At 45.0% G+C, this 25,452-nt stretch overlaps 1 protein-coding gene across 2 annotated transcripts in view; it reads right to left on the reverse strand.

Annotated features, from left to right (window-relative positions):
- Nucleotides 1-25,452, reverse strand: part of GPM6A (glycoprotein M6A) — a 179,115-nt gene that overhangs the window by 79,083 nt on the left and 74,580 nt on the right. Inside the window, exon 1 of one of the 2 annotated variants that reach the window (XM_006772654.2) lies at nt 10,458-11,082. The exons of the other annotated variant lie outside the window; for it this stretch is intronic. Within the exon in view, the coding sequence (XP_006772717.1) occupies nt 10,458-10,494 (37 nt within the window). The 5' untranslated portion in view covers nt 10,495-11,082. Of the gene's footprint in view, nt 1-10,457; nt 11,083-25,452 lie in introns of those variants that run through there. 2 annotated transcript variants of the gene reach the window in all.

Genomic DNA, 25,452 nt, shown 5'->3' on the forward strand with positions numbered 1-25,452 from the left:
GGCAGCCCTCGCTGGTTTTGCTCAGCGGATAGAGCATCGGCCTGCAGACTGAAGGGTCCTGGGTTTGATCCGGTCAAGGGCACATGCCCGGGTTGTGGGCTCTATCTCCAGTAGGGGGTGTGCAGGAGGCAGCCGATCAAAGGTTCTCTCTCATCCTTGATGTTTCCATCATTCTCTCCCTCTCCTTTCCTCTCTGAAATCAGTAAAAATATATTTTAAAAAGTGGCAGCCACACTTGTTCCCAACAGCATAATGGACGGCCCGCATATGTCATGTATTTAGTAGCAGGTCCTCTCGTGCCTGTGTGGTACAAGACCACTGTCAGCAGCTTGTGCCACCTCTGGGATGATGACATCATCTCTAGTGCTGCCACAAACCACAAAATCACACACGAACACGTAAGTGAAATGGTCTTTTCTCAGGGTTCCGCTTTTGGGCGTGGCCACATCATTGGCACGTGAGGCACAGCATGGCTATCGATGTTCAGGAAGTGCTCACTCTCAATTCCACCAAGTAGAGGTACCCCGTGTTCCCCCCGAAGCACGTTAATGACGAACACACGGACAAGTGAGGACGGCAAACAGCAGGGCCCTGTGTGGGAGCACTGCACGTACCATTGTCAAGTGCTAGTTGCCCATTTCAGACCTGGCACACAGCCACAGTATCGGGCAACTGTTAAAGGCCGTATCCTGATAAAGACAGGGAGCCAGAAGGCATAAAGGCAGGCAAAGGAAATACGTTACTCAATGGCTTGCTATTCTTTGAATTTATGATCTTGAAAATTGACTGACTAAGCCTTATCTTATTAAACTGTCTTCAATAATTTCAAACTGTTATTTCTTCTACAGTTTTGTTTTCGTTAAACAATACTTACTAATGAACACAGTGAGCCCAGTGTCAGCAATTGTATAAGTCACTATGCTACACTTTTGTATCAGCATCTTATAAAATATTGAAAGCTATGATTTTCATCTGCGGAACTTAACAGTTCACTGTATTTCATTTAATTGCTAGAATTGTAATGTGAAAAATATGTGGGCACTTTAATAATAAAAACAAAAATCTATTTTCATGAAGGTTGCTATCAAACTACTGAATGTATTTCAGGTAAAAAAAATCTTTTTAATTATTTTGAGTTCAAATATAATGACATAAAATAGAGTAATGGCAGCATTTTTCCAAGCTTGGTGTAGCTGCACTGTGAGATCTGTCTGCATATGGGAAAGGGTTTTCCATCCATCCTTTAGCCTGTATGGACTCATCCCTCTCTTCTTGCTCTTCCTCTCCTTCCTTCCCTTTTCCCAGTCTCCATCATCACCTCCTCCACTCCATCATCGTCATCATCATCGTCATCATCATCATCATCATCATCACCACATATAACTGTATTCAGGGCACCTGGCAGGCTGGGTTCAAGAACGAAAGATAAAATCTGTGCCTTTTGTAAAGGGAGATGGGGCATAACACACACACTAAAACTGGTCAACAAGACCTGCATATGTTAAATGCTAGACAGGCATTTAAAAAGTAACTGTTATAAGAATTCAAAAGAGTGATGAACCCTTTAGCATTATTTAATTTTAATTCTGACGTTCTGCCTCGAGGGAAGTTGCTTAGTTATTCTGTAAATGGTCACAATGGATTATGAGGAGAGGAAAGGAGAAGGAATCCGAATTTTCTAAACTCCTACTATGTTGCAGATACTATGACAACACTTTCACCAGCTCACTATTTCAACTAACACTGACGTTCAATCCAAAGATAATGGCAGAGAAAACGGATTTCAAAAAGTGGGTTTTGAGCCCTGCGGTGTGGCTCAGTGGTTGAGTGTTGATTCATGAACCAGGGGGCCACGGTTCCATTTCCAGTCAGGACACATGCCTGGATTGCTGGCTCCATCTCCAGTGGGTGTCATGCAGGAGGCGGCAAGCAAGATTCTTTCTCATCATTGATGTTTATCTCTCTCTCTTCCTCTGTCTGAAGTTAATAAAAACATATTTTAAAAAATTATTTTAAATAGTGGGTTTTGAGAAGAGCAGGAGTGAATGAGGCAGGTTGAGTTTCATCGGAAGTGAGTGGGGTGTGGTCGGCGCCAGGGCTGCAGCAGAGGCCACCTGATCTGGGAACCTGCCGGGTCACTGGCCACTCAGGGTGGCAGCTGACTACAAAGCCGCCAGCGGCTCTACTTCCCAAAGGTTCACAGAAAGAATCTGAGTGTATGGTTTTTGAATTCTAGACCTTATCATGTAATCACAAATTTCTATTGTGGATGTTTGAGTAGAGAGACTTAAATGCTGTAAGTTCAGTTATTCTATGAGTAGCATTCAACATCATCTTCTGCTGTAAAGGGATGAGAAATGTTAAACATTTGATGACAAACCATCATAAAAATATCTGAGTTATAACAAACCATTAAGTCAATCTAGGTTTGGTAACATCATGGCACTACCTCAGACAGTCAGAACATCCCAAACCATATTCAAACATATCTAAGAGTTCCAGTGCTCAAACAATGCTCAACCCTATATTTTAAAAATTGATTCTAAATTGCAAAATTCTTAGAGGTGTTTTATTAAAAATAAATATAATCCTTTACTACCACTGAAAGTCTAGAATTCAAAAATTTGAATTTCAATGCTATATTATGAGGAAAATTATTTTCTAACTAGATACATTTTGTTCTCAGGACTGGAATAAAGTTCATTAAGTTTTAACAAGTTATTTCATTAAGTTAAAATGCTCTGTGTTGTCTGGATAACTGTGTGAGGTTTTTTTCTAGTTGCCCATAGACTCAAGTTACTAAATAGCCCCTAACTAAATAGTGTTCCCATAAAGTTAAAGAACATTTAAAATTTATAAGAAAAGTATAATCAATATTTATTAATATTAACATATATGACACTAGATACTCAATATGAAATGCTTAGGAAAGTGCCTGGATTTTTAAATATTGGCTATTACACAGGGTTTGGCAAACATAGGTTTATAGTTTTGAGTACACAAAACAGTTTATTCTTATATTCTTATTTCTTATATTATTTTCCATACAAAAAACTGTAAGCCTACTTTTGCCTCAACCTGTATTTACTATTTTCCATGAAAACTAAATCATGTTAGTAAAGGGAGTTAGCTATGGTTCAGATGTGCAATCACTAAGTTGAAGTGTAAAGGTGACATAGCATAGACTATTAAAAATGAAAATCAATATCCACTAATACAAGAAACGTGCTTTGGGGAGGTGTCTCAAAATGTAAGAGCCCTGATTAGTTTGTATCAATGGTTAGAGCATTGGCCAGAGGAACAAAGAGTCTCCGGTTCAATTCTCAGTCAAGGGCACGTACCTGCGTTGCAGGTTTGATACCAGGCCCGTCAGGGCTCCTCCGGGAGGCAACCAATCTATGTGTGCCCCTCTCACGTTGATGTTTCTCTCTCTCTCCCCCCTCCTAAAAATCAATGGAAAAAATATCCTCAGATGAGAATTGACAACAACAAAAAATTGAGTAGAAATGGCTGTTTGGGGAAAGGAATCTGACCAAGTACTATTTCTTATTTGAATTAATTACTAGAACTTTTTTTTTCTCATCAAGTAACAATAAGAATATAAATGATTATAAAGTATTTCTTCCAGATTTTATTTTATTAAGAAAAAATAGCTAATTCATTCATTCAAAGAATCTCTCTAATGGGGGAAATAAATTACATTGAAATAACAGATAAGTTGTTTGCCAAAACATTGAAATTTCTATTATTAGTGGAAAATAATAATTAGCCAAAATTTTCAATTGCTTCACTTATACTTGAGAATAATAATTTAAAAAGTATGCATGCTCCATGATGGGAGGCAATGTGAACAATATGTTTGGTATTCCTAGCATAATTCTCAGGGATAGATTCCATCCAATCACTCTTTTGTAGAGGTAGGTAAACAAAAAGATTAGTATTTCTCATATAACAGAAGTTAAGCCCCAAAACATTCAGCCATTTAAACTATGTGTCAAAATGTCTTTCTCTCTTTGAGCAGCTATCTAGTTATTCACAGCAGCAATGTTCCAACGTTGATATGCCTTCATGTACCTCATTTAGAAGCCAGCAGCCACCCTTCCTTTCTCCTCTGACCTCACTTCTCACCTTGTAACATAATTCCCCCGTGAACTCTACAAACAGAGCCCCGTGAGCCACTGACTTTCATCTGTGACCCAAGTCAAATTTCCCACTCACAACTTAAGAGAAAACAAATCATAATCTTCTGTTGTTCTTTCCTTTTATTTTCACAGACAAAGGAGGATGTTGCCCTCAGATTAAGACTCTCTGAGACAATGGTCAGGACGTGGAGGGAGAACTCAGGGGAAAACAAGACTTATTTTTACACTGTCAGCTAATCCACAGCTGTGCCACCTGTTCCTGTGGACGCTGTCCAAAGGGATTTGAAGCGCAGCCAGGCAGTCTGCCCTGGATGCGGCAAAGAAAATTGTCAAAGCTTCTCCACGGGGGAGGGTGTATGTGTACAGGGAAATGGAGGCCAAAATGGACCCTGGATGTATTTCCTGCACTTCGTAAATCCCACATGTGCCGTTACCTTTGGGATGAACTACAGCGTGATTAGCTCCTAAGAGCCATCTTGTAGTCATCACTGTCCATACGTTCTGCGTCACCGCCTCCGGCTGCAGCACTGAACTGCTGTCTCCTTAAATGTTTAAGTCTCCATTTAAGAGTTCATGAAGCAACTATATCAAGCACTTTCATTCTAAAAGGTGAGTACACTCATTTATACACTCATTTTAATGATATTGTTAAACACACACACACACACACACACACACACACACACACATGCTTTATCCTAACAAGATGATAGAATGTGTATGAAGCATTTTGGGTAGCTGAGATAAATAGCACCGAAGTTATAAAAAACATAACTAGCAACTGATCCAATGAAAATATAAGATGGAAAAATTCTAAATCATTATTATCTAAACCACCGAAGTCACAGTAACCAGAGCAGTGCAGAAGTTCTTGGAATCTCTGTTAAATTTTATGAAAAATACAGCTAATTTTCCTCACTGACAAGTGTCAGAACTACCCTGGTGACAACACGAGCTCATTACTCAGCCCCCAGCATTGCATGCAAGTGGAAACACAGTGGCAAATGGTGGGGCTTGTTTCTCTGAAATGCTGTACACAGTCTGAATCTCCATCTCATCCATCTTTGTCAGCCAATATTGTCAGGTGGCTGGTGACGACATGGTTGAGGTGAAATCTGTCCACATGGCACTAGAAAAACAAGACAAATCCCCGTTTCCATAGGTCTGTAAGTAGCCAATATCCAAGGAGCAAAAGGAGGCCAATTCTTCCATTTCTATGGTCATTCAAATGGTTTTGATGTTGTTATTGCTTTCCTAGCCACGGGTCTATTGATTTCAATAGCATGCTCTTAAAGTTTCTAATTCTGTTAATAAAGCTAACACTTTGAGTCATTCTGGCTCTTTCATTTATTTGCAATGGTGCTCAAAATACATAGTTTACTACCAATACTGACTTACTGGTAGGTAGTGGCTTTAGGGTAAACTAATTATTCGAGTCTAGGAATCACCTAGAATGTGTTAAAAGGTAGTGTCAAGTAGAGATTTAAGTTCACAATAAGTATACCTTTGGTTCAGCTACCACTTCGCAGGTTAAACATGGGGGAGAAGTTCTTTTTTTTTTTTTTTTCAAATTTTATTTTTTATTACAAAGGGTATTACATATGTGTCCATTTTTTTCCCCGCCCTAGACAGTCCCCTAGTGGGGGAGAAGTTCTTAACATTAAGCCTCTTTACCCAAGACTGCTAACAGAATCTAGACACTAAGAGGTCTTTTATTGGGGGTCTTTTGATTGCAAAGAACAAAGATTCACTCAGATTACCCGGAGATGGGCAGCATGGTCACTATAAGAATATATGGAGGAATAAGGAGATCATCAAGGCTACCAAGAATCATCTTTTCCCAGTTCTCAAGAAAGGAGTCCCATGGACTCAGCTTTTTTTTTTTTTTTTTTTTTTTTAGCCAAGATTTACAGGTCACAGATTATAGGCACACCTAGGGATTGGCTGCCATTGGTAAAGCTGTGCACATCTGGCCAAAAAAGCCAGAGTTGGTGATAAGGAATGCAGCCATAAATTACAGAGTGCAGCTGACTCCGGCAGTAGACCTGTGTGGATGAGGCAGAGTCACTGAGAAGGGGGTGTGGCAGGCAAGCCATTACTGATGTCTGGTGAAGCTCAGTGTGTTGTTAAAAGTCAGGCCCTAGTCTAGTCTGACTGCATGGAAGCCTGGCTCTGATACTTGTTACTATGGGATTTTTGGTCAAGTTAATGAATCTATTTGATTTTTTTAGCTTCCCCAATATTAGAACCACTTAAGGTCATTGTGAAAAGTCAATGAGTTAATTTATGTCAAGTCCTTAGGCCACTGTCTGGCACTGGAATCACTGAGCAATCCAGGTTGACCAATTGCATCTGGTGTCATAGAGCCAAAGCGCCTCTCTTCTCATTTATTATAGGGGTGTCTCTTGAAGGGATGGTGTCTGGCTAAGGAAGGGTGAGGCACCTAAGTCCTCTTTCAAGGCAAAAATAAGCCTGGTCAAAAAACTTTTCCAACAGACTTTCAATCAGTCCATAAATATGACACATATGTTTCTGTGAATAGACTCCTTTACAGTGCTGTGTGCACATAAACGTAGAATGTAAAATGTAAAGCATGTACGTATGAGCAGACGTCCAAATTTAATTGTACAGTATTGTCAATATGAGATAGATGGACATTAAGACCCAATGTCCTTCCATCTAGATATTCCTACTGGTTTTCAAAGGTAAGCATATGCTGACATGACATGTGTTAGTGGTGCTGGTCTAAGGATGAGTAATGACCATGACTAGGTGGCCCTGTGCTGGGTGTTGAGATGGAAAAGCTGGCCCGTTGCACACCAAGTTTGATGTTCTCCTTCCTCCAGTGACCCAGCCCTGGAGGGTCACCGAGCCTTGCTTCCCTGGGGAATGTGCTGGAGAGGAGGTCAGAGGATGACTGACCTTTGAGGGGATGACTGACCTTCATCCTGAGAAGCTGAAGACAAAAATTTATGCGCCCGGTTAATCACACTAGAAAAACATGACGAGTAACACCGTGCATTATCTTTTGAGCTGATCAAACACTCCCCTACATAAGATGGAATTCTGAAGCTTGCTTCATAGGATATCCACGTGCAATAATGAGGTCAGTGAGGTTTCTGGGACAGTTTAGTCAGTTTATGAAGATTCCAGCTTGAGAGCTCTTCCTGTGCCTATTTTATTTTCTCTTTTATGTCTATATAATTTTATCAATTCTGATCATTGATTCCTACCTCTGTGACCGCCTCTTAATTCAGAAATGCTGTCATTGAGGGTATCAATGGTGTCACACACTTTCCTGGCCACTGGAACATGCATGCACTAATTCACTAATGATCAGACATCCTTAAATCATTTTCATGTTACAGACATAATCACATGTCTTCGAGTCATAAATGTACACCTTTTTACATCTTTGTAAAGATCTCTTCATGGACCTTGCCAACCCTGCTAAGTGGGGCCCTTGTTGTCCTCTCAATTTCTGATGCTCGTGATGCTAGGTTTATGGTGGCCATATGTAAGGGCCAACCTCCAAACAGCTGCTATTCTTTTTCTTTTTTTCTCTTGTCCTCCAAACCAGAACACAGTTGCGTTGGATGAACACAAGATAAAGTAATTGGCTTTCATTTAGAAGACATGTTTTACCAAGAACATATGCTTCTTAAAGACTAGACTCGTACTCAGCATGAAATAGATCTGTACCTTTGGGGAGGGGGGCAGAAATGAATGGAGAGATGAGGCAATGACCCCAGTGCAGTGTCACCCCAAGGCAGGGGCTCATGAGCAGTGGCTGTGAAGTCACCGTACTTGTAAATCATCCTCTCTCGCAGGCCGAACACATACAGTTAAATTAGAGTAAACGTTAGGACCGCCATCAATTGCCTTTTAGAGATGAAATGGGCAGGGAGATCCCATTATGAAGAGAAAGGTATTCCTTATGAAAGACCTTTTAGGGTTCTTAAGCATCAACTGTGTTATTTTAAGTGTGTGTCTGAGACTGTCAGCTTCCATTTTCCATTCTGGTTGGATTTGAACGGCGACCTGGGTAAGCACTGACATGGATTTGAGTCCTCCTCATTTATAACAGGGAAGACGAGGCTTTAATTGCAAAGGGGCGGGGCGGGGGAGCCTCTTTCAGATGGAGGAACATTGTGTGGTGTCTGAACTATCATCGAAGACAAGCCTATGCAGTCTCAGAAAAACAGGAGAGGAGCTGACGCAAAGCACTGCTCCCCTGAAGGCAGAGGGGCCACTCAACCTGGCCACCCGGGCTCCTGGCCACGCTCTGAGAGTCCACCTGCTAGTCAGGCGGCTCCTCCAGCTCAGATCCCATCAGGATGTGGAGGAAGCGTCAATATTCAGAGACAACTTCCCAACAACACAGTGACAGGGGAAAGGTGTCACAGGCAGAGCCGAGAGGAACCCACGACCAGGTGTGGAGAGAATGAAATCATCTTCTTCTCAAATATGAAAAAAGGTTAACCAGAGATATTTTAACTGTATGTCTGTATGTAGTTATAGACCATTATACGACTTTTTTCTTCTCATTTCTTAAAAATTGTTTTCCACTGCTGTTCCCGAGGAAAGTACGCACATCTTAATGATAAGAAGAACCCACTGCGACAGAATCTTTCCCATCACATCACTGCTGTCTCCACCCCCACAGAGGAAAGACTGTCAATGTTCCCTGGGAAAAAAATAACAACTAATTTTTCTTCATTCCGGCATCTACCAGGGCTTGCTCAGACACATTCAACCTGTTACCACCATCCATGATTTATCTCAAGGTTTTATTGAGTGTAATGAATAGCATCTCTCTATTTAAGATCATCAGCTTATCTTTCCTTAAAGAAGTTGACTAGCCAAAAAGCCATCTTATTGTGTGCAATAAAAAAGATATTGCAGTATTTTATTCTTAAAGTAAAACAGGCATGGAGATGACTCTTAGGGATGGAAAGTACCATGAAAACTCACCATTTCAAATCACCAATGAACACTTAAGCTATCTGTTCATATGATAGAGGCAGTTGAGGTGTTTTTTTTTGTTGGTTTTTTTTTTGTTTTTTACTAGACTCTGTGTGTAGATCACATGGAATCTCTGTAGGTTATTTTGTTTATAATACAGATTGTCATTAACAAGCATGCTAATGACGAAAATGTAGGTGCAGGCTTATTTATTAGCTCGCTCTGTGGCTTATGTAAAATCCTTATGTGCTTATCCTCATAGACTCTGTGTGTGTGTGTGTGTGTGTGTGTGTGCGCGCGTGCGCGCATGTGTGCAGGAGACCCAACAAAGCTGAGGGAGCTCACATCCATCAAAACACTATATCGTGCTTCCAAACTAGCTATTTTATCATGTCAAATATGGTATTTTCTAAAATAATGCATTTATACACATTCGAAATCAGATTTGATCCCTGGATCCTTTGAATACGTCTCTTGAATACTGCCTTCATGTATGTGCTGCCTGTGTTCCTGCTTCCTTCTAAGGACACACAGCGTTCTCTGTGACATTACATAAGCCTGAACGCAGACAAGAGGGAAGGCTGCTCCCCGGGGGTGAAGCCGGTCCCTTCAGAGCCACACGCAACGCACACAAATTCAGGAGTGTTTGCATCACTTGAAATTGCCAATATTTGCCCATTCTTAACCCATAATAATGACAGTTTCCCATTAATGCATATGGGCAGATGGACCTACACAGGCGTAACAAAGCATCAGAAGACCCCGTGGCGTGGGTTGGTCAGAGGTGACGACCGCCAGGTCTATAGGAAGGAAAACCTAACGTCAGTGCCCTCATGGAACCTGGCGAACCGTGGCTTCGTCTATATCTTAACTGCAAACATGCACACACAAAAAAGATTTTTAAAACAGGTGTCCCAACCAAGCTGGGATAAATAGCCTCTTGCTCTTTGTTCTAGGAGAGGCCCTGTCAGAGGCACCGAGGACGGGTGCATGCCCAGGTGTCTGAGTACAACCAGCCCCAAAGATTGCGTTGTGCTCACACCAGGAATCCCTGGACCCAGGTCGGCCAGCATGGGAACGTGCACTGAGCACAGGTTCGCAGAGACGGGTCTGCAGCACAGTCCTCGCCACCCCGCAACGCCCTCACCGCCGCCACCTGCCAGCTCCGAGCGGCTCGCAGTAATGGCCACTGCGCAGCCAGACGGACTGCGGGCGAGGCCAGGGAGAGGGGAACCAAAATGCCTGCCGGGAGCCACATCCATCAGCCCTCCTGGCAAGCGCCTAAAGCCAACCAGGGAGCCGCAGCATAATGCCCGAGCCGAGCCGCGGAAGCCCCTTCCAGCACAGTACCTTTTTGTGTCTGCCCCTCTTCCATATTCTCCTCCATGGCCACCTCTCTTCTGTGGGATCTGGTCCCCGGAATGAATGAAAAGCTCAATTAGCTGCTGGGAGAACTGGCGGCTGTCCTCCCCGGGCTCCCACAGCAGCGGCTTGGGCAGCCCTGGGAGCTGAGCCCGGCTCCTCGCGCCTCTTGTTTGCTGGGAGACAGGCTGTCAAGTGCAATTTCATTCAAATTACTCTTCCGTGAAGATTATCAATTTTTCTTCTCAAAGCTGCCCATTGTGGAGCACTGGAGGCAGGGAGTCACGCAGACAGCCTGAGAGTTTTGGGGGGAAATCTGGTCCGGATCCCAGGAGCGGAGACTCTATGATTCATAAGCCTCGCTTCGCATTTAAATTGGGGGGAAGAAGTAGAGGGTGGGATGGAATGCTGGGCTTTAGATTGGAAGCAGGCTGGGCTGAACAGAGGAGGGGTGGCCTCCTACAGGAGGCAGACCACCACCCGGAACCCCCCTTCGCTACCACAGTGGGCAAGCCCGGCGCCTGTCCCTCTCAGAGCGGCAGGAGTGGCTTCCCCAGCCACATACCTTGCAAAATGCGTTTGCCTTTCTCCTCCTCACTAAGGACCTAGCTAATTTGATTAAAGAGTGCCCCCAAAGCACACCGTCACACCACAGCAAGATCTGGTCTGTAAAGGGTTATTATTGCCAGAGGACGTGAAAGCTCACACCTTTCAGACTTAAAAAGATATAGAATGATATGGCTTTCAAAAGAACACGTATAAACCTTTAAGCCCAAAAGATGCGTCTTAAGTAATTATTTTTCCTCAGGGCCACGAGACTGCTCAGGGAAAGGGAGAAAAACACCAATATCACATAAAAGAATCTATCAACGTCTTTGTAATTTATTGTTCCGGCCGTAACCCACCAAAACTGCTGATTTTAAATGGGAATCTCTTGAAAGAGAATGGTTTCAGGGGTCATTTCTGGGGAAGGAGGAGGAAGAAATCCTAGAAAAGGAACAAGGGGCTAAACAATTTATAATGGGCGTCTGCAGCCTGATTTGGAATGCAAATCCCAGCCTGGCGGGCTGGCGAGAAACCCGCATTTGTGCTCCAGCCTGAGTGACAGTGCACAACCCGAGGCCCCGACGCTGCACAAAAGGTGGGGTGAGAAGACAAACAGCGTCTCTTCCCGGGAGAGCAACCTTCACCAGAATCTGAAGGAGGAAGAATCTCTGTCTCTGTCTCCATCTCTAAGCAAGTACACACAGAAACACACACACACACACAGGCACGCACGCACACACACGCACACGCACACACACACGGCGAAACACACAGACATGCACACATGCGCGCGCACACGCACACACACAGAGAGAAACACACACAGACATGCACACATGCGCACACACATGCACACAGAGAGAAACACACACAGACATGCACACATGCGCGCGCACACGCACACACACACGGAGAAACACACAGACATGCACACATGCGCGCGCACACGCACACACACAGAGAAACACACAGACATGCACACATGCGCGCACGCGGCACACACACAGAGAGAAAACACACACAGACACACACACACACACAGGCATGCCCACACCTGCATACAGGCACGCACACATATGCCTACAGTCACGCACACACACAGGCACGCGCCCACACACACACACACAGGCATGCCCACACCTGCATACAGGCACGCACACATATGCATACAGGCACGCACACACACATGCACACAGGCACGCATGCATGCACGCACACACTCACACAGGCACGCGCACACACACACACACAGGCATGCACACACATGCATACAGGCACGCACACACACATGCACGCAGGCATGCATGCACGCACACACTCACACAGGCACGCGCACACACACACACACACAGGTGCACTGTATTCCTTCCCTTTAATCAAAAACACTTTACAGCCTAATTATGGCTACAGTATGTGTTCCGGCGTTACAGACTGTATTTCACATGCATTTTAAAAAGTGGGTCAGTAGCATGTTACACAGCACCCTCAAAATCATTACAAAAGCAACTGTTTAGAAGAGAATTCTTGTGCAACATTCCACTTTCTTTCTCATGACTTCTCACAAAAGGACGGCTAGTCGTCTTGATTCTGTCATCATCTGCATTTGTTTTCTCTGGTCAGCTGGGCTGAGCCCGGAGGTAAGGATAATTTAAATAGATTGGAAACCTATTCGCCTCTGCGCCCCAGGGTTGGTGAGAGGCCCGCTGGCTCAGGGCAGGGACGAGGGAGGAGGCACAGGGCAGGCCCCGAGCCTCAGGCACATGCAGCTGCCGCCCCGGGCTGAGCTCACCAGGCCTGCCCTCCTGACAGAAGGCAGCGTGCTCCCCCTTAACATGCCCTGTTCCTGTCACACCTCAGAGACCACTAACAGGAAAAGCAGCATAGATAAAGCCCCTTTAAGTCCTAGAGCACTTTATAGTCTACGGAACACGTGCGCATGCATTGAGCCATCTGTAAAAAGAAACAGGGAAAATGCTACTTCCTCCCACTTCATGTTGGAAAACTGAGCCTGGGGTACACCTGGGCTTGGCCCAGAAAGGACCAGGGGAGTCTCAGAACCCCTGTCCGAGGCTGTGGATGAGGCAGCAGTTCCTGCAGCGCTGTCCTCGCCCGTGTCTCCAGCCCCAGCCCCAGCCAACCCTCAACTAAAGCTGACCCAGCCCAGCCTCAGCCCCAGCCCCAGCCCCAGCCCCAGCCTTCTTCCCCCCACACATGAGGGGAGGGGAAGGGGATGGAAGGGGCAGGAAGGCACTGGGCGAGACCAATGGAAAAGCAGCCTGCCTTGTTTTCCTTCTGGAAAGTGCAGCCGGGCACCACGTTCCGATAGTGACCCGCTGTTTGTCTGAAACACTTTTCCAAACCAAAACTGTTACCAACAGGAGACAACGGCATCGTATACGGATTTTTAAATAGACAAAGAACTGCCTCAAATGCTAGCCGGATGGACTCGTGAAGAGAAACGTGTGTGCGCAGCTTCCCATGGCAGTCGTCGGTCAGAGCGAGGTCAGGTCTTCCACACACGACACAGGACAGACCATTGTGATCACGGCTCAGAGCACAGTCCAGTGGCAGCAGGTACAGTCACCACTGCCACCATCCGTGTCCAGGACTTCTCATCCTCCCGCAGGGATACTCTGACCCCATGAAGCACGAACTACCCATCTCCTCTCCCCTCTTTGAGGGCAGTTAAGTTGTTGTGGCTGATTTTTATTGTTTTTAGAATTGTTCTTTTTTAAAGTCTTGAACTAATAATATTTTTAACAACCCAGTACCTGAAAACTAGTGAGAAAAAAACGGGCCCGGCTGGTGTGGCTCACTGGGTGAGTGTTGACCCATGAACCAGGAGGTCACAGTTTGATTCCTGGTCAGGGCACAGGCCTGGGTTGTGGGCTTGACCCCCAGTAGGGATCACACAAGAGGCAGCTGATTGGTGCTGATGTTTCTCTGTCATTGAGAAATCTCTCTCTCTCTCTCTCTCTCTCTCTCTCTCTCTCTCTCTCTCTCTCTCTCTCTTCCTCTCTCTCTCTCTCACTCTCTCACTCTCTTTCTCTCTCTTCCACTCTCTCTAAAAATGAATAAAAACATATTTAACAAAAAAGGAAGAGAAATGGTTGACAGTGTTATAGACTAACTTTATGAATTCTAAAAGCTGCTACATGAGCCTTAAGAATGGACAATGTTTTCCTTCTTGGTCTCCCTCACGGCCTGTAAGATGAGATGACAAGATGGCTCATCTAGCATTCTTTTCGTTATACCACATTGCATTTCCCTCTCTCTATTTGTAGTCATTTGTTTAAAAATATGAGTTCAATAGCTAGCTTAACAATATAGTAACAAATGTTAATCACAATGTCCCTTTCAAATATTGTCTAGGAAATGTTTATAATATAGATCCCCATTTTCCTGTGTTAGCTGGAAGACACACTGCCCACTAAACCTCAATCCGTTGGAAGTCCTCATTTCTCCTAATTCACCCTAATTTGGAGTTGGCACTTTTTCTAACACTTCATCTTGTCTTTATAAACATTTTATTATATAAGCCAAGAAAATGTCTACATATTCCTCTAATAGATAATCAGTCATCTTTGTGATATAAGGCTCAACACAGAGACAAGGAAACAGAGTTACAGATCAAACAGCAAGCTGAGGGTCTCAAAGTCAGCATCAACTGTGGGAAATGGAAAACCATGGTCAAGGTCCATGGGTCAGACACAGAAAAAAGAACGTGTGGAAACATAGTCAAATGAACCAAGTACACAGCACACAGGACAAACAACCACGGGCCTTGTGTAAAAACTGCTCTTTTCCTCAAATGTTGCAGGCACAGATTCATCACTAGCTCCCAAAAAAGTGTCTTAGTTGGTTTTACTGCTGGTGTAAGCTCTAGGTCAGAAATTGACTGCCAGAGAATTTTCTCAAAGAGACTTAAAATTACCACAAACACTTGAATTTTTTAAATGGTCAAAGTAGCAGAACATTCTTTGGGGTTGTGCAATTGTATCATACAATTGATTCACAGAACATCCAACTCTAAGAGTTGTAATGACCATTAAGAATTGTATTGACCATTAAGAGTTATAATGACCACGGATGTTCTAAACTGAAGTATCTGCAAGACGCACAAGTCACCAGCAAACTCCCCACTGCAGTTGTCCCCGATAAAATGCAAGGATCTCACATGCATAGGGACCTGCTGTAGGCAAGAGAGAGATACTTCCCTGTCATGAGGATGTTTTCGGCCTAATAGCACAAGGCAGGTCCAAAGTCTCTATTCTGTGCAACATGTGAAACTGATGAGGAAACACATGCACGGGAGATACGGGAGCGCACAGCAAGGAGAGCTAGCCTACTCTCCGGCTCGTAGTTGGGAAAGTGTTCTTGCTTTTCTAGAAGGTATAGGCTGATCTGACTTTCAGAGGCTGAACGAGTTTCTCACGGCGGCCCAGCTGGTGAATGAAGGAACTGGGATTTGAATTTTGGTCTTTCTATTTCTACACTCACCCCCACAGAAAAGATAAGTCATTCAGTACTAAGCACAGCCAAAGGCAGTTCATGTCAGGTTGCCTTCATTTCTGAATAAAGCCTTAGTGTTACCTTAGTGACAATGGACATAGCTTACACCTCAATTGAAGGATGGATTTTTCCCCCTCCATTCATTTGACCTAAAGTTTAATAATTTAGAAATATCAGCTAAGCCTAACCTTACACACCACATTAGATATTGCAAATGACAAGCCTATAAAAATAAATAAATAGGAAGAGAGAGAGAGAGAGAGAGAGAGAGAGAGAGAGAGAGAGAGAGAGGAGAGAAATGGAAAGAGAGAGGAAGGGAGGGAGGGAGGAAGTACATGTCAGGCAAAGCTACAGCTTGTCAGAAGTTCTGAGTTTTGAAATACAGATTTTAAGTCTTGCTTTGAATGTTCTTGCAGACACAGATGACAGGGAAAATCCTCTGAAAAAGCTGATTACACAATATGGCGCACAGAGAAATGACAAGGAAAAACAAGACTCGGTCTCCTCAGCTTTTTAACAGGCATGTTGGTCTTTTTGCTTATACATCCCACTGCGAGTGCTTTTATGGGTGAAAAAAATATGTGAACGTCTACGCTTACATTTCCAGAGATCATCGTAGGTGACCTACAAATTCCTATCGCCAGGAGGAGACTACTCACAGATGGATAACTCCTCTCATTCTTCACATTGGCCTGGACCAGTGATGCACACCACTGACCACAAGGCAGGGAGGAGCAGGCCAGCCAATAAAGGCACTTCCTTCCCGACACACAGTGGGGTGTGACTTCGTGCATTGTCCCTTTTGGGGAGCTGGAGATCTGAAGATATTTTGGGGTGTGTTAGCCCTGGGCAAGAGCCCTTTGACTGTCACCTTCTCTCCATTCATCAAGACAATACAGATACGCTCAAGTCCTGCATGTACCAGAAATGTTCTCCCAGGAAAGTTGTATTGGCAACAGCATATGGTCTATTTGGATGACAGACCATGGCTCCAGGAATATTGACACCCTCGCGTCTTCAATTGATACAAACCACCTACATCCTACCAGACCTCTGACGCTGGTGCTCACTGCCAGGTTCACGGCCCTGGAACTCACACCAGGCTCCCTCTGGCTGTGAGCAGTCTGGCCATCCCTCTGTTTGCAACTGTTCTTTATGGTTTTCTGCAGGACACACCAGTCACCAATGCACACCCCACTGCAGTGTCCTTGATAAAATGCTAGGCTGCACTGCAGGTTGGCTGCAGCAAACACGAGGGAGAAGTGCTTTGTCTCCTCCCTCTATCCCACTGCCTGAATTGCAAGGTCATTTGTCTTCAACTCACATTTGCCAAGAATCATCCATTTTTCATTTTTAATATTTCAATATGGAAGCTGTTTCAATATGTATTCCCATCCTTGAGAGCAGATGCCATAAGTCACCCCTGTTTCTCCCTCACGGCTGGTGAAGTCAGACTGAGGACAGACCTATGTATGTTGACATGCCTAGCTTCCCAGGGACTGGGCTTAAGTCTTCTTGTTCAATAATATTTAACAAGTATTTGTGTGGCCGCTCACTGCAGGCTAGGCACATGTTTATTGTACTGACTGTTTACAACCCTGAAAATAAGTGGTGTTCCCAGTTATTGGTGACAAGACTGAGGTTCTGACAAGCAAATAATCTGTACAAGTCCCACAGCTGTGAGGAAGCAAAATTTCAACACAAGCTCTCAAATTTTCATTGTTCCTATTACTTTAAAAGACTCGGTAAGCAAAAAGCAAATAAGTATTTACTAATCAATCCCTGCAAATCTATATATATAAAAGCCTAAGTGACCGTTTGACCATTCGACCAGTAGCTATGATGCACATGGCCACCAGGGGGCAGACGCTCCAACTGGTAGGTTAGCTTGCTGCTGGGGTCCAGCCCATTGGGACTGGGAGAAACGGGCCAGACACACCCTGGATGAATCCACGCACCAGGCCTGTTTGGGCCCAATCCCCACAGGACAGGCCGAGGGACCCCATCAGTGCATGATCAGGGTGGGGAGGGACTGCAGGAGGGCTCCAGGTTCTGTCCGGCTCATCACACCCAGTCTTAATCGGGCTGATCAGGGTCAATTTGGGCTGTCTCGCCCAGTCCCGATCAGGGCAGGCCGGCCGGGGAAGGACCCCACAGGTGCATGAATCCATGCACCGGGCCCCTAGTAAGTGATATAAAAATATATATAAAAGTTGCTCTTGTGCCCTGGCTGGTTTGGCTCAGTGGATAGAGCGTCGACCTGCAGACCGGAGGGTCTCGGGTTCAATTCTGGTCAAGGACACATGCCTGGGTCACGAGCTTGATCCCCACTACTGGGTGTGCAGGAGGTGGCCGATTCATGATTTTCTCTCATCGATGATGTTTCTATCTCTCTCCTTCCCTCTCTCTTCCTCTCTAAAATCAATAAAAATATATTTTAAAAAATCTTTAAAAAATAAATAACAGTTGCTCTTGTGTAGCTAGATAAGTAAGATGGCAGTATAAAGGTGGGCATGTCTGCTATATCACATTTATTAGACACACACCCACTATTCATTACTTATTGACACATTATAGTTATGTAGTACATAGTGTATATAATAATAATGATGTTATGATGATGGTGATTATGATGATGATAGTTAATGTTCCTATAAGCCCTTTTGATGTGCCAGGCACTGTTGTAAAAACACTGTACGCACTGCCCCATTAATCTTCACAAGACTGCTCTGAGCTGGGTGCTATTATCATCCCCATTTCACAGATATTGAAACTGAGGCGCAAAGGATTTATGTGCTTTGACCAAGATTGCACAACTAAGGAGTGAGAGCTGAGGTTCAAGGCGGCCGGTCTGTCCACAGAGTCCATGCCCTCCATCCGTTGGGAAGGAATCTACACCTAAAACAGGCTCCTTTTATACCTGGGCCCACCACGCCACTCCTCAGGGCGTGCTTGCTGTCCTCACTGAGTATGTTCATCTTCACACACGTCCCCGTTATTTCTGACTTACTTCTCTATTTATCTGTTGACGTCTACTTCCTGACTTATTTCTGTCTGTCACCCCATATATATCCTAGGCTAACGGGGCTAAGAAAAAAAGTGGGCTGAACACTTTTATATTTAGTTTGGGGATTTTTACTCATCCCCTGAATTTGAAATGGAAGATTCACTTATTTATGTATTCTTTTAAAAACGTGTACAATAATTCCCTTTTATTATAAATAATATAGCATCTATTTTTACTTGCCCTTTAATCGTCAACTAGTAATTAAGGCTAGCTTTCTCCAAGCACACAGAGTGGCTGAAAGAAATGCCCTTTACTTAATTACTGCGACTCCCCATGGAGCTACACTCTAGATAAATTGCATTCACTGGATAGAAGTGAAATGGTGTTTGAATCTAATAGACTATATACTTAAACCCGAAGACACCAGAAAGAACCAGGATGAATTATTGGTCCAAGCTGCAAAAGCCTTGAATGGCTGCTCTGTTTACTGTAACATTACCTCCTTTGGCACATTTTTTTTTTTTTAAAGAAAAGCTCAAAGCTCTAAGCTTCCATTCCCAGAGTCTAGATTACTTTATGACTGACTGTCGGGAGTAATTTATTTTGAACGGACCGATGCCCCAGTGAATCAAGCACAAATTCCTCCACATGAAATTGAAAATCCTCACCGATGGGCTCCATGTCAGGAACAGCCTCTTTCTCTGGTTGCAAAGCAAATCTGTGTATTAATTAGATTAACTGGAAGCTTCTTCTCCCCTCTCCTCCCCTAGGAGGTCCCCTGAAATTTGATTTCCATTCACTTCATTTTCCTAATATTGCTCTCAAAAGTCCTGAATGGGACGTCTGATTTCTGAATGTAAGGCCTAATTTACCATCTTAATTCTAGATGAGTTCCCAACACTATCAGTACCTCATGGGTACCACACAGAGCTGTGTCTGCATCGGCACTCCCTTGGTTTTCACTGTCAATCCCATCTCCTTTTTGTTTGTTTGTTTCTTAAAATTCTGGCTTTCTAATCTCTTTCTCAAAGCACTCAGCAACCCATTTAATAACAAGCAAATACACAAACAAAAAACATTCTTTGGCCAGCTGACTCTAGAAATATTTTTAATTGTGACCTCTCACAAGTATTTAAGATTTAAACCTTAGCCCCAAATAAATAAGAAGATAGTGTTTTTCCCATTTAAATAAATTACCTGTCAGTATAAGGGAGACTTAATATCATTTTTTTCTTTATAAACACAAGGAGTATAAAACAAACCGGTATAGTAAGTAATGTAACAAATGCCTAAAAACTATCCTGGCCAGTCCAAGGATTTTGTGTGAGGACAGTTATTACATTATAATTAATAATACCAATGTACAATTTCATTTCAACACAATTAACATGGCTCTTATTATGTATCAGTAATTGTGCTAACAAAGCACAACTCACAAAGCACACCAGCCTCCCATAGGCTCCCGCGAGAACCAGTGACAGTGGGAACAACAGGAAGGAAACATTAACTGGGGTATTATTCTATTTTTTTATAAAATTTTAACATACATGACAGAAACTACATGATTTCATATCTTGATTTCTATTTTCTAATCTCCAAAACTGATCCAAACTTTTGCCTTTATCCATGTGTGAACACTGTGTGTAGTGGGTGTGTTATTCAAGGCTCTTCTGGTGCGAAAGATGGAAAGCCAACTCCAAGCAGCTGAGCCCAAAGGGGATTCCTGGTGTTTGTCTACAGGGCGGACAGGTCTTGATAGGGAACGTTGGTCCCAAGAATGCCTGCGCACAAGGGTGAGAAGGAGGGATTCTGGCTGCTCCCAGTTCTGCCCCCGGACACCATCCTCCCCATTCTAGGCTCTTTCGCCAGCGGGAATCATGGTTGACAGCAGCGCCGCACCTGAACGTTCACACCTCAGGCAGCACCAGAAGGAAGGATTACTCCAACCGGTGGGAAAACTGACTGGGAGAACCATTTCCCCCAACGCGAAAAGATCCTGTTCCCAGAAGATCCCAGGGGCTGGGCAGGCAACAATGAAAGTCTACCCTGGATAGATGTCCAATGCAAACGCAAACCTATAATCAGCGAGAATTTCTGGGAAAAACTACGAGGAGGGATACAGACTCCCAGGGAGGAAATTAAAGAGACAAGACAAACGGAGCAAGAATGTGGCCACTGAAAAAGGCAGAGAGTTAGTGGGAAAATGATAGAAAGCCTGTCCGCAGGTCTGCTGAGCCCTTCTGGGCCCTGACACTGAGCCCATAGAACTCTGCGGGAGCGGAATAGCAGGGACAGACCAGAGGGGAATGCAGTGATACCGATGACAAGTTCATTCCTCCCTTAGTAGTAAGCACACGCCTTGTGAATGCACCCTGCTAGGGACGGCAATGGATAAAAAATGGCTAAGAAATAGGTGTCAACCTCAGAACCTAATTCAGGAGGATGAGCAGCATATGTGCTGCAGGGCTTCTCGCTGTCATTGAGCACCACTGGGCTGGGATCAAACAGGCACCATTGGAGACAGAACAAGGAGAGTAGATGGGCTCAGGGAGAAGGTCAAGGACCAGGAAACATTTGCAGTGTCTACCATGGCCTGAGGCCACAGTGGCGGTCTCGGCGTCACGCAGCAAACCAAGCAAACAGCCCATCAGCACTGAAGGGAACAGGCCTGAATGCGCCCAGACTGAGTGTCACCTCCCAGCACACAGTTGAAACCCAGATTGGACACATGTTTGACTACAGGCCTGGGTAGTGGCTGTTTCCTCTACTCAGACTCCATGGCATATCTTCGCGGCCCTGCTGTGTGGGCTCCGTTTAGCTTCCTGAAGATGTGCGGGTGGACCTATGTGTCAGGATGGCCGAGTGGTCTAAGGCACCAGACTCAAGTTTGCAGCAGCATGGATGGAACTGGAGAGTGTTATGCTAAGTGAAATAAGCCAGTCAATGAAGGAAAAATACCACATGATCTCACTCATTCATGGATAATTGAGACCATTATAAACTTTTGAACAATAATAGATAAAATTAAAATAAAGATGTGTGGGTGGGAAAGCAAAATGCAGAGCCTCACTATAATGTAGGCTGGTCTGTGTTGTTGTCTTGTTTTTAGGTGTCTTTGCCACACCCTCAGTCCAGCTATAAGACAACCTTCCATCCTTCATGCCTATTTCTATCCAGCCAACAGATCTCTTTTTTCGAATAAGGCAAAGTAAGAAGATGCAAATAAATATTTTTAGCCAAGTTTCATTCAGCTCCACAGTGTTCTCAGCGGAGACACTGAGATGCATTATTTCCCCATTTAACAAACAAGGAAATTAGGGGACGGAGAATGTCAGCAGTGCTCCCGAGAGCAGCCTGAGTCCCGCAGACACTGTGACTCACTGTGACCATCTGAACTCTTCTCCCCAACCAATAGCCACCGATTATGTTTGGTCCCCAGTGGGCACCTCAAACCAGCAGTGCCCAGGCAGCACACAGGACCAAGCAGCAGTTGCCAGGAGAGGACAGAGAGAAAAGCATCCTTCCCCGCCATCACTGGGTCTTGAATTAGAAATGAGGAAACGAGCTAGAAGTACCGCCGTCTGTCCAGGGAAATGCTGCCATACCAGGTCTCTGAGCTGGCGTGTTTTGGAAAAAGCCAGTTCTACTGGGCACTGCGTCGCTCCGCACGGTGCCAGGTAACCCAGAGCCTGACACCCAGGGCAACCTCAGAGGGAAGTGCTCCCTGTGCTGTCAGAGTGGCTGTTGACTACCCCATCCAGTGAGACGTGTTGAGATTTACCTATTGGTCAGGCCTTTAATCTGAAAACGATGGCCTGGCTTCCACAGGGCAGAGGAAATGGGCTGTGGGATGTCCCCATGCCCCCCTCTGGCTTCAGGCCCAGCGTGAGGGAGGGGGCTATGTGCTTCAGCTGAAGGACAAGATCCCGCCATCCCTGAGAACTGTCAGCTGCTGGTTTCAGTGTTGTATTCTGGCCTGTTTGTTTGCTTGGGTGGTCACAGAGTCTTTACAAAGTGAGAAATGGGCAGAATGCTCAGTTCTTCTCAAGGCGCCATCTGTCAGCTTAGTGACATCGGGGTTCACAGGGTGACCTGGTAGAGGGCCACGGAGGGAGGACCATGGAGGGAGGTTCATGGAGGGAGGACCATGGAAGGAGGTTTACAAAGGGAGGACCATGGAGGGGGGACCACGGAGGGAGGACCATGGAGGGAGGTCCATGGAGGGAGGACCATGGAAGGAGATTTACAGAGGGAGGGCCACGGAAGGGGGACCACGGAGGGAGGACCATGGAGGGAGGCAACCAGGAGCGAGGTGGGTGATGGGTAGAACCAGGAGAGTGTCTGTGGGGTTACTGAGAAATGGTGAAATTCTGGAACTATCTGAAGGTAGCGGTGATGGAACTTTCTAGGAGCATGCGTTGAGGTGCGTGAGAAGGGAGCTGAGGACACAGGAGCTCTGAGCCTGGGCTGAGAGGAAGCTGCTGTCCAGTGAGGGCGGGCAGGAGGAGCTGACCTGGGGAAGAAAGGACCGAGGACCCCTCTTTCTGCCCCTGACAGATGCGGTTATTTCCCCAGGAGTTAGCACTCAGTCATTTGTGGCCACGTCTGTCTTTGTGGCTAAAATTCAGCACTAGCATCTCTACTTTGCATTCTCAGCTTGGCTGGGTCTGAAGTCACGCCAGAGCAGAAGGGAGGCTGTTCAACCTATGAGTACACGTGGTGATGGGACAAATTCCACACTGAAACCTGCTCGTAAATAGAGGATTGTCTGCACCTTGAGACCAAAGCCAGGCTCCTGTTTTCTTTGATTCCACAAAACACCCAGCACAGCACCTCGCAAAGGAAAGCCATTCAGCGGATGTTGGATAAACCACACACACACACGCACACACACACACTCACACACACACACGCGCGCACACACACACACGCGCGCACACGCACACAAACGCACACACACAAACACACACGCACGCACACACGCGCACACACGCATGCACACACGCACACGCACGCACACACGCACGCACACACGTGCTTCCAATAATGACTTTTCATGATGAAAGCAGTGATTGTGCTTGTGTTTTCCAAGGGAAGGGGTTGAGAGAGAAAATAAAGCCTGTCTTAATCCGTGTATGAGGATTTACCATCATTATGAAATGGTTCCGTTTCCCCCACAGAAAACCAGAGATGAGCACCATGGCATCACCCAGGCTTCAGACAGTAAGCCTGTTTGGACTCGGAATGCACCATGAAGTACAAATAAACAGGACTTTGTAATCCCGGCCACAGACCGTGGCGACTTGTGAAACGCGTCTTCCCTGGCATCTGAGGGAATTACCCACTGAAGCCGGCTCATGGGTCCAACTGTCTCGCAGGGAGAGCGTGGGCATTCCATGGGAATCACAGACTCAGGCCTCACACCTCCGGTGCCTGCTCTCCCTTCACCCAAAGCATCATCCCACCCTCCCCCCCCCAAAAAAAAACACAACACCACGCTCTTCTCATAATTTCTTTACCTCTGGAAATGAAAACCCATATTTCCAATTGCTCAGGAAAAATTAAAATAGAAATAAAACCACACATGAAATGCTACAGCCATAAGAAAGGAAGGTACAACTTATTCTCTGCCTATGGCACCAAATGCCAGCCCCCCGCAGACTCAGCCGCTACTCCGAGGAAGCAGGACTGACTACGGGCAGATACAAGCAAACTCGGTTACTACGTCCCAACCCACGTTCAGTCCATTGCCCCTGCTGGCCGTTAGCTAGGGTGCGCCTAAGAGTTGGCCCATACACGATAGTAGGTCTGTCTTCAGAAATAATGCAAAATAAATAGCTATTTGAGGCATCATTTCCCACTGTTCTTTTATCTTAACATTGCAAGTGAATTTCACTTAAGGTTATTCAAGATAAAGCAAGATTCATAGGCTCTTTAAAAGGCTGGATGCTTAAATATTAAATACATGGTGGTATAAGAGAGCCACTATGAGTTCAATCGGCATCATACCACACACTAGAACAGCCGTGGGCAAACTACGGCCCGCGGGCCAGATCCAGCCCGTTTGAAATGAATAAAACTGAAAAAAAAAAGACCATACTCTTTTATGTAATGATTGTTTACTTTGAATTGATATTAGTTCACACAAACACTCCATCCATGCTTTTGTTCCGGCCCTCCGGTCCAGTTTAAGAACCCATTGTGGCCCTCGAGTCAAAAAGTTTGCCCACCCCTGCACTAGAACAAACTCCACATGAGTCAGAAGAAAGCAAATAACATGAAATGTGCTACAAGAAAACATAGATGACTTCTGCTGTCGCCTAGATAAGGGAACAACATTTCTAGCTATGACTAATATCCCAGGTGCAATAAAAAAGAAAAATATTCTACTATGTTAAAATGAAAAAGAGACTTCACATGACAAATAAGCAAAACCAAACACAGGACAAATGAGCAGAACAACATTCTGACTTCACAAGAGCAAGAACATTTCCCTTGAAAGACGCTGTTATGAACAGTAAAGGCAAGTCCCAGGCTGGGAGCCATGCTTCCGTTATCTGACAATGACCTTGTGTCCAGGGTACACGGGAAATCTGGCAACTCAACATTTAAAAACAAACACCATGATTAAACAAATAGGCAAAGGGTTTGAACAGCAACAGGCACTTCGCCAAAACAGGAGGTCCCTCCCCACCTTCTCCTGTGGGACAGAGCAGGCGTGACCGCCAGTTTTCTAGTAACACGCCTGAGCGTGTGAAGCTACGAACCCGGGGGATTCCCACCTCGCTGTTCCTTTATGCCGACTCCAGCGTGTCTTCATGTCTCCACGGCCAACAGAGGGCACGCACCTTTATCTAAACGAGCCAGAGAGGACCCTACCTCACAGTACTCCACCATCATCTCTTTTGAGAACGTCAC

This window comes from Myotis davidii, unplaced genomic scaffold, assembly GCF_000327345.1.
Source record: "Myotis davidii unplaced genomic scaffold, ASM32734v1 scaffold184, whole genome shotgun sequence".
Taxonomy (NCBI): Eukaryota; Metazoa; Chordata; class Mammalia; order Chiroptera; family Vespertilionidae; genus Myotis; species Myotis davidii.